This window comes from Taudactylus pleione, unplaced genomic scaffold (genome assembly GCF_031769625.1).
Source record: "Taudactylus pleione unplaced genomic scaffold, aTauple2 ptg000290l, whole genome shotgun sequence".
Classification (NCBI taxonomy): Eukaryota; Metazoa; Chordata; class Amphibia; order Anura; family Myobatrachidae; genus Taudactylus; species Taudactylus pleione.
Window position 1 is genome coordinate 10,875,757 of NW_028284692.1, and position 10,805 is coordinate 10,886,561.

Here is a 10,805-nt window from a genome sequence, read left to right on the forward strand (position 1 = left end):
TATAACTTTTATTATAATTCATATAAAAATAGTTGTCCGCGAAACATAAATGTGTACCATTATATACACCATAATAAATAAAGACAAATAAATAACAATAATCATAAATAATAAAAATTGTGTTGCCACATCAGATTCCTTGTGTGTCTTATTAATATATAGATTTTATCATGATTTATAATAATCCATGATTGATGTTTTCTTATTGGGTGTCAGTAGACAATGGACAATACTCAAATGATTTAGATATAATACTGCAGAGGTTGGGGAGATAGTATCAAATGTGAAAAACAGTAACTGGTTTTCTTTTACTTTTGAAAATACTGAACCTACATTGATAGCACCTGGTTACATTTTTCCCATTTAGTAAAAGTGTACTAATCAGATACAGTGGGAAATTGAAACACTGAGAACATACTTAAAGGTACATTTATCAATCAGCCCCGGGCACTGTACCAAAACACATGTAATAGACCGATGGCAGGTGACATTTTAAACCACTATATATATATATATATATATATATATATATACACACACTTTATTCTAGTTTCTTTATTTTAAACATATTTGCCTTCTCATTTTTGGACCCAAATTAAACCTTTTAAGTAATTAAGTCAATAAAAGTTGTATTTTATTATAAATTCAGAGACACCTATTGAATATTGGATTATTGTGACCCTATAAGTGCACCAGACATAAATCTTATTATTTTCTTCTTGTTTTTTCAATTTATGCTAACTATACGATTGTCAGATATATTGATGAAGTTCTAGGGTTTTGGAGAACCAATAAAATATGAATCCTCTGAAGTAGAGAGAGATACAGATATGTTTTTGGTTGCAAGATCATATTTTTTGTTTGTTTCAATAAACAAGGTTGTTGCTCGTGCTAATTCTTCAGGACATTGTAGCTTTGTTTCGGCTTCTGTTGGTACAGAAGTTGTGCAGATGGGGCGTTCTAAATAAATTTTAGATAAGTGGCATACTCGCCTACTTTCACGGAATGTCAATTTCCAAGTTTACTATTTTAATATTAATAACATTTGGATAACGATGATACTATCCAGTTTCTCAATTTAGTCGTAAGCATTTCGATCACATCTCCACTTGCTATGCAGAGTTAGAACCTTTTTTCTGCTGAGGGCCATTTTGATATATATAACCTTATTCGCGGGCCCTTTGTAGACCACACTCCCTCCATATGACATCACACGGGGCGGGCCACAATCGCCGGTGATTACAGAAATGCCCAGAGCATCCTGAGGCTGCTCCAGGGAGCTGTAAGGGCAGCGGTGTGACCATCTGAAGCATCCTAAGGATGCTCCTGGTGCCATTCTAGGCACCCTGCTAGCCAGATGAGGTTAGCAGAAAAAAGCTCAGAGGGCCAGACCAATGACTCCGTGGGCCTTATACGGCCCCCGGGCCTGAGGTTCCCCATCCCTGCTTTAGTGTATATAAAAGTGACTCTGCGTAAACAGCTTAAATGTGGATAAACAATACTCTGTATGACCAGGACTTTGTTAGTCCAGTGAACCGGCAGTAGCTCTGATGTAGCATGCGAATAAGTGCCAGTAAATAATGAGCATAAATTCTGTGCTCCAAATGACTGGAAGATGACCAGACAGATGATCACTCTGCTGGGGGATCTCTTAATCAGAGACTGTTCATCATCGGTGCACCGAAAGATCATGGAACTAATTGTTTTATGGCTGATAGATTCTATGCCTGTATAGTTATATACATACTCTAAGCGCTGTCCACCTCTTTCTTTTAGATTAAAATGTCAACACATTATATGATAACAAATTCTTAAAGCTAGTCCTGGAAAACCAGCTCAATTAAATGTTGAAAGGCTGCTGGGCATTACATAGCCTGAAAGATATTCATAGTGGTCATTACGTATATTGAACCTCCTCTTACCTCTTTCTGTGGATATGCAGATGAGAATAGAGGCTCTTAGTAAATCAAGCTTACAGACTACTGAAGCCTGTTGTATATATTTACTATTTATTACCATTTATTTTATATTGCACTGCACACATATTTTGCTGTGCTTTACAGAAATTATTTGGCCATTCACATCAGTCCCTGCCCCAGTGGAGCTTAAAATCTATATACCCTACCGCATGTACACACATACACTTATACAATAGGGTTATGTCTAGAGCCAATTAACCTACAGTATCAGATTGTGGGAGGAAACCGGAGTAACTGGAGAATACACATGCAAGCACAGGGAGAATATATCAATTCCACACAGTTAGGGCTGTGGTGGGAATTGAACCCACAACCTCAGAGCTGTGAGGCAGTAATGTTAACCATTACACAGTCTGCGCTGCCCAAAACAGTACACAGATCAATGAAGTAAGTTAGTTTTTTCTTGTGGGAATTTTTTTCAACCAACTGCAGTATATAAGGTATAGTCCATTAAAGCAAACTACAGCTCCGATAAAAGAAGTTGGTTTGCAGATAAAGTTAATTTTCAATATTTTCTTGATGTATTCAAATATGGCAATTGTTTCAGCTACAGACAGAGGATACGATGGGATTAAATCAATTGTACAATTAAATTAACAATGTTGTGGTAAGGGTTATGTATGCGGAAGTCATCAGCAAGTTTGAAATATTTGAAAGGTAAAAGAAATTGATGATCAGATATTACTAAATTCTAATGAACACCGATATAAAAAGAATAAAAGCCACTGGATTCCGTGACTTTGAAATGACAAAAGAGATTTGCTCCTAATGCGGTATCTTGATTTGAATAGAACAGTTATAAGTAGTATAGAAACTCCATCAATATAAATATTATAGATAGGCTTTCAATTACTATGTTAAGGAAAGCATATTGTGTCACACAAATACAACTCAGAACATGTAAATTAAGCATTTGGTATAAAATTTTGTCCAAGGAAGATAAAAGGCATTAATACCTTTGGCTTGAAAAGACAGCAGTAGGTCATCTACTTTTTATCCAGCATTGGTTCATAGGAAGTGGCCAGTGGGGCAGTAAGCCAACAACAGCCACGAGGTGTTGCAGCAGCGTGACTACAAATACTCAGATATAAGTGGTCCCAGTGGGAGGAGCCTGGGAGAAGCTGTTCTAGTTGCCAGCATAGGAGGCTTTTGGAACAAGCTGTTCCAGGTGCTGGTATTGGCACCTGCTGGTGGCAGTGTTACCTGCCCCTGATTTACTCGGAGGAGGTTGGGTACTGGATCCCGGCGGTCAGGATGCTGGCGGTCAAAATATTGACAACAGCACCCCAACAGTCAGAATCCCGATGCCTGCAGGTAAGTACCCTAACCGCTGACAACCCCCTAAACCACCTTTCCCGCAGCCTAACTCTCCCCGCCGCAGCCTAACTCTAACCCTTCCCCTAGTGTCTAACCCCAAGCCTTATACTTACCATCAGGAGGACAGCGGTCGGCCGACTACATCCAGAGGCAATAGCAGATGGTTACTGATGATAAAATGGGATCAGTTTACCCTAGGAGTGGGCAAGTAAGCCCATAGAGATTGCTTAAATGAAAGTAACCTCCAACACAAATCATGACCGACTGGTTGAGTAAGGTCACCCGTTCACAACCGGCACTGCTTAAGTGGGTAACAGAATGTCAACTGGGTCCAGTTCCGAAATAAACTTTTACAAGCTGTGAATTAAGTTACTGACCTAGGGTGTGGGCAAACTGTGCCACTAGCATTTGACACTAGCTTATCTCAGTGTCTGTGTCCAGTCTACACCAGTGTCCCCCGGAAGAAGATGGTGGGCTTTGTGGCAAGACACCCACAGGTGCCCTCACAATAGTACCCTATGATAGGTAGCAGCTTTCACAAGAACAAACAACACATAAAATAAAGTTGAGGATAGGCCCAAGGACAGGATGGATACTGAGCTAACTCTGAACCTGGCATACTGTACTGTATTTATAAATACAACAAGCCGCTGTATGGGTACCCAAATAAAAAGACAGAAAAGGTGCTTGAGTTGGATGAGAGCATGCTAGGACCGAGCCATTTATAAGGGAAAACCACAGAGCATAACTGGATGTCAAAATGGCAACTGAAAGGTTTTTCCACGCCTGAGCTTTTTTAATGCTTGATATGCAAACAAGTAAAAGTGTGGATTTTTTTTTAAAAACGAAACTAAAACAAAAAAATTATGTCTGTCTGTAATTGTTTTTAGTAAAATTTAAATGTAAGACAGAAAAACATCAGCAAAAAGTGAACAGCACATCAATGATTTTCTGAGTAAACAGAACTACTCTTTTTTTTTTGTTTGTTTGTTTCTTCGTCAAAATGTATTTTTGGTTTTCAAATTAAAACATGCAATAATAATAAAAAAAAAATAAGGGAACGTGGAGACGGATCACTCTCTTAAAAATTTAATTTGTATTTTAAAAGGCAATACACAGTGGGCTGCTGAAGTAAATGTCCCAGTACAAATAGGCGGGAGATTTATACTTCATCATGAAAAGGTCAATTAATTGGGTTCTTCATGGAACGATAAAACTGTTAATTACCTCATTCCTATAGTCTTATGCATACAGTATTATCTTATAAAGACTTCAAGGACGCAGGATCATTGTACAAAGCATGATTGTTCATCAAAGTGTGCAAAGACGCTGCAAGGACATGTGTATCCTAATTTACAGGTTATTCTAATATTTTACAGGACACATTTGCTGTTTTATTGCTTATATTGGATAGTGACATTAAATTTAAAAAAAAAAAAAACTTTAGGCAAAAAAATGTGTAGAAGGTACCTAGTATGCTACAAATGTTTAGGCATATGTCTAAAAATTGTCATGGAGGTAGCCACAGGAGCAAAGCTAGATTTTCTTTCACCCAGCGCAAAGAATCAACATCAATGCAACCCCTCACTTCTACCTCTGCTGTCACTAATTTACCCTCTTCCAACGAGTGACATGTTGTTGGGAGGCACTGGATGATTAACACGCCCACCCCTCCACCCCCCCTCACCCCTTTAAAATATTAAAAAACAAAACAAAAAACAGCGTAGGGTTCCCCCTATTTAACAGTATCCAGCACCAGGCTGAACCAGCCAGGGTGATCATTCCATAGCAGGGGGTACACTAAGTGAGGGGTCCCCCTGCCATGACATTAACCACACCTAAACTAGTCAGCCCAGTGCTGGAATTCCTCGGAAAGCGGCAATCCCAAAAATTTATATTTGGGTCCCTCCTCCCGAGCAACAACCAGCCCACTGCTATGCCCCGCACCCCTGGGTTCATGGTATGATAATATTGTTGTTTACAGGTGGTCTACAGGCAGTGGCGGGCTGCGGGCCGGTGCAGTCTGTGTCACTGTGACACAGACTGCACCGCGTGTGTAGCGCTGACCGGACGGAGTCCGGTCAGCGCTACACAGCACAAACACAGCCGCCGGAGCCGGCAGCTGTGTGTTTGCTGTAATCAGCAGCCGCTGAGAGTCTGTCAGACTCTCAGCGGCTGCCGCTGCTCCCACTGCGGGAGCCATCTTCCGGCTCCCACAGTGGGTAATGGGAGAGCCGTCGTCATGACGATGTCTCTCCCATAATGCAAAGCGGTCAGAGGAGCCGGTGGAAGCGTCGGGAACAGGAGCGGGAGTTTCAGGTAAGTGGGTTTTTTTTAATTTTTTTATTAAGTCTCTCTCTACTAGGGGGGGGATTACTATGGGGGCACAACCAAGGGGGGGGATTACTATGGGGGCACTACCAAGGGGGGGATTACTATGGGGGCACTACCAAGGGGGGGTTACTATGGGGGCACTACCAAGGGGGGGATTACTATGGGGGCACTACCAAGGGGGGGTTACTATGGGGGCACTACCAAGGGGGGGATTACTATGGGGGCACTACCAAGGGGGGGATTACTATGGGGGCACTACCAAGGGGGGGTTACTATGGGGGCACTACAAGGGGGGGGACTACTACTACTGGGGGCACTACAAGGGGGGGACTAGTACTACTGGGGGAACTACAAGGGGGGACTACTACTACTACTGGGGGCACTACAAGGGGAGGGGACTACTACTAGGGGCACTGCATAGGGGGGAGGGGACTACTACTAGGGGCACTACATAGAGGGAGGGGACTGCCACTGGGGGCACTGCGAGGGACCACTGCTGGGGGCTCTATATAAAGGGCAATACTGGGGGTACTGCATAGGGGGGAGACTACACCTGGGGCCACTATTTAAGGGACATTGCATAAGGGTTACCACTATTGGGGGCACTGCATGGGGAGGTGGACTGCTACTGGGGGCACTGCATAGGGGTACCACTATTGGGGGCACTATATAAGGGGCCTACTACTGGGGGCACAAGGGGCACTGAACAGGGGGAACCACTACTGGGGGCACAGGGGGCACTGCATAGGGGGGCATCACTACTGGGGGCACTACTGGAGGCCTGCATAAGGGTGTTATCTCCTGTGGCACACGGGGGCACTGCATATGGGCACTACGAAAGGGGGCTGCCCCTAATCTTTATTTTTACCTTACTTTAATCCCATATGGACCTGCCTCCTCCCTGAAACACTTGAGGGGGGGCGGCGCCATAGCACGCAAGTTCTTCGGGCACCGTGGCTACACGCTACTCCTCTGCCAGGGCCGCCTGCATGCATTTGCCCCCCAGGCTAAAAGTTGCCAGCCAGCCCCTGTCTACAGGTCACAGCAAGCCTGGCCCAGCATGCAGGCACTTGGAGAACTACAAGTGCCTACATGCCCGAACATTAGGGGCCCGGAGGTCTTTGTTGCATATATTGGCAAATCTATGGTTAAGCGCCGGGCCACGTCAAGGCACTCTAGTTCATAACTGCATACTGTTGTGCCACATAGCACATACAAAAATATATTTAGTATGAGAACCAACTCACCTAGGAGGTACCCCAGAAACTTCCCTTCCAAATAGCACTACAGGAACCACCACACCCTCCCAATGCTGGTTCCATCAATGCCTTTCAGAACAATAATACAAAATAGTGGTTGTTCATATCAGCTTAATGGTTTTTCACGGGTGCTTGTAAAGGGAGGGGATTACTCTGGACTACAGAAAGAGATTTAGGTGCCAGTGAAGTGCCATGTGGCCCCTGCCTCTGAGATATTATCTGGTCTTTGATACCTCTTGCAGAGGTCAGGCTCCTATAGTATGTTAGGAAAGGGGAGGGCTTGAGTGCACAGCCTTGGAGTTCACAATATGTCTCTCCTATTGCTTGGAGGTTGTGGTTATTAGTTCAGTTCAGAAGGGTTAGAACAGCTAAAAATCAAGTCTACCTGCACATGAAATTGGGGAGTGGAACTATATATTCATTTTGTTTTTGAGACAAAAACAATATGAAGAAGTTGATAATCAGGCACACATTAAACCTTAATAAAGGAGCAAATAGAAATCCACAGTAATAAGGCTGATTAAATTAAGCCCCCCAAGTCTAAGCATACAATGGTAGTCAAACCAGTAGGGAGCCGGGTGCTGCACTGTGATATTATCGTACAGCACCCGGCTCTAGTCACAGGGAAGGAGTCTGCAATGCAGGCACAGTCTCCTTGGGCAGCCCAGCATCCCTGGGAATGCTGGGAACACCACTGAAGTGATGTAAACAGGGGCTTTCCACAAAGCCATGTCCCACACATTGAAGGATGCACGGCTTACCCATGAGGCCACACCCACTTCCCACAAGGCCAGGGGCTATTTACAGCATCCGTTTGCTGCCTCTGGTCACAGTGACTGCTATATAATGCAGAGAACATTGCAGTGACTGCCACATAATGCAGAGAATATCATAGTGGCCACCATATAATACAGAGAGCATCAATGACCATCATAAATGTATAATGCAAAGAGCATCAGTGACCCCCATATAATACAGAGAGCATCAGTGGCCCCAACACTTCCCTAATTGCACAGACTAGCGCTGCTGTATAAAGTGGCACAAGCTAGTACATTCAGCAGCCTGAAGTGAAGAGAATTCCAGACTGGCATATATTACAGTACAAGGCAGTGTATGTTATCACAGAGGAACATTTCATAGCACAAGCTACATGCATAATATACATTTGTGCTTTCTGTAATAACAGTTAAAATTAGTTTTGCAATTTATTTCCATTGTTATACAGAGTAAAACATTGCTCTAAACTGATGTAAATATATCTATTCTTTACAGGTAAAAACAGAGGTGCGAAAACAATGGAATCTCTTTCTGCTTCAGTATTTTCCGTGCAAAAGCTGCTTTCTTGGCAACAAAGTCAAGTATAAAACTCAAGGTTCTAAAAAGCCACTAAATAAGTTATTTGTACACAATGGAAAGAAAAATGGAAATATTCAGATCCTTCAAGCCACAGTGAATGTAACCTCAGACCTGGATCCCAAACACAGTGCCCCAACGCAGTATTTCACCAGAGGAAGTGTTTCAGAGAGTAGTGATGGCGGCTTAACGTTGGGTGAAACAATAGAGGAGACTGTTGAAGAAACTGATATTTAATGAGAGACAATTGGAACACTAAATTACTTTAAGAGCGTTAGGAATGGAGATGGCCATACAGAAGCCATGCATCACTAGGCAGATACTTGTCACCCTGAAAGTCTTCCATTGTCAACTGGCTATTCATTGACTCCTAAGAGCATTATTCAACAAATGGTCTTACATCTAACATTGTTAACAGTTTACAATACCAGGAAAAGTGATGTACAAATAATTAGATGATGGAATTTGGAAGGAAGACATTGTTTGAAATTTATATTTGTAGATAATAAGGTCAAGTAGACTATTATCCATTTCGGAAATTGCTGATAATGCAATTTGTTTGTTATTTTATATATTGACCCTACTTTGTACGGAAACAAATGATGGTGGTCCTACAAGCTGGGCCCCCATTGTTACTAAACACAATAAAGCACAGCCTTCATTATCAGAGTTCTGCAGCTGTTGGGAGACTGAACTTTTGCATTGAATAGTAAATTGTGTAGGGAAATAAAAAGCTTGATTCATATCTGATGAGCCATAATATATTTTATTTGTATCTGATTTCTCCTGAGTTAAAAGTAATTGGCCTTTTTTAATTACTGTAGCTCCCATTCCAAATGTAATATTAAAATCTAATCCACACTTGCAATATTTATACTGTAGTTAAGGAAATTAAACATTTAGTCACTGCACCAAATAAGTGATTGACCTCAAATACAGCATTTTGTAGAAAAATAGTTAGACATCATGAATGTAAAACATGTTAAACCATTGTATACGTATGTATCATTATACTAAAGAAAAACTTTATAGTTCAAATGGATTAAACTGTAAAGTGAGTAGTTCACAAGTCTAGTGCCTGCTTTTTGTAGTAAAGTTTAGCAGTTTGTCTGAAACAAATGAAATTACATTATGTATTAAGTTAAGTAAGAGTTCCCATAACTTTTGGCACTCTCATTATAATCAATTTAAGTCCCTTTCCAAATACCGGATATCACTTTCTCCCACGCATCCCTTAAGCATTGTGATAACCTTTGCTAACTTTATTGCTTCTTGTCTCACAAGTTCTTTAAAAAATACTAAAGAATCTGGTAAACTTATTTCAGGATTTAAAGGCATGCAATCACTCTGCAATGAATGCTGAAAAATAACTTCCATACTTTTCCTGTAAAGGAGAAATTCATCACAGAACAACTTGTTTTAAGTGGTTTTCTTAAAAAAAACAAATGAACTACGACAGTTGTTCCCAAACTGGGTGCTGTGGAACACTGGGGTACCGCGGGGCACTTACAGGGATGCCACAGGTTGGTGGTCCATGGCCAATTCAAATTATTTATGGTCAATGTGATTGGCAAAGCCAGTGCTGGTGGCTGGCAATCATATAATATGTGAACAAACAGAAGTGCAACCTTATCCACCACCACAAAAATGACTCTAAGGATGACAGGTAAGCACAATTTACTTAGTTTAATTTTTTTCTAAATTTCTCAATAAGAAACTTTTGGCCTAGGGGTGACGTGAAAAAAATTTGTTGCTGTTATTCAAGAAAGTTTGGGAACCACTTGACTAGGAAATGACAGAGACAATATTGCTACTGTGTATCAAGGTAGTCACATCTATACACCTGGACAGGAGCTGGATAGATACCTATTGCAGGACATTACTAGAATGGCTTTAAAAGGAGAAGTCATAATCATGGGAGACTTTAATTTACCGGATGTAAACTGGGAGGTGTCTGCTGCTAGTTTCTCTAGAAGTGGCGACTTTCTAAATTCCCTTCAGGGAGCATCTCTCAAGCAATTGGTGAGGGAGCCCACTCACAAAAATGCTATTCTGGACTTGATACTCACAAATTGTGATAGAATATTGGATGTAAATGTGGATGAGAACCTAGGATCCAGTGATCACCAAGCAGTATGGTTTAGTATAAAGACAGGATCCAATTCATGCCATACAAAAACAAAAGTGTTAGATTTTAGGAAGGCTGGCTTGCAGAGATGTAACGATGTGTTACTGAGTCAGTGGCAGATTGAAGGAACATGGAAGGAGTGCAGAAGAGGTGGAAAAAAAAAATGCTATACTAAAGGCGACAGACCTTTGTATTATAAGGGTTAGGAAAAGCACCAGGAGAAGGAAGTCAGTGTGGTTTACAAAAGAGGTATTAACTAGTGTGATATTAAAAAAGAAGGCTTTTAGGAAATATAAGCAGACTCAAAATAATAACGACAAAGAGGTGTATCTTGCCAGAAGGAAGGAGGCTAAGAAGGTGATTAGGCGTGCAAAGGCAGAAGCTGAGGAGAAAATGGCCCAGTCAGTAGATAAAGGGAGCAAAACTTTTTTTAAG

At 41.5% G+C, this 10,805-nt stretch overlaps 1 protein-coding gene across 3 annotated transcripts in view; it reads left to right on the forward strand.

Annotated features, from left to right (window-relative positions):
* The window catches only part of GLP2R (glucagon like peptide 2 receptor), a 471,983-nt gene extending 462,784 nt beyond the window's left edge, over positions 1-9,199 (forward strand). For all 3 annotated transcript variants that reach the window (XM_088482732.1, XM_088482733.1, XM_088482731.1), the window contains one exon: positions 8,162-9,199. In XM_088482732.1, coding sequence (XP_088338858.1) covers positions 8,162-8,479 — 318 coding nt within the window. In that variant the 3' untranslated portion in view covers positions 8,480-9,199. The remainder of the gene's footprint in view (positions 1-8,161) is intronic.
* Positions 9,200-10,805: the final 1,606 nt, after the last annotated feature.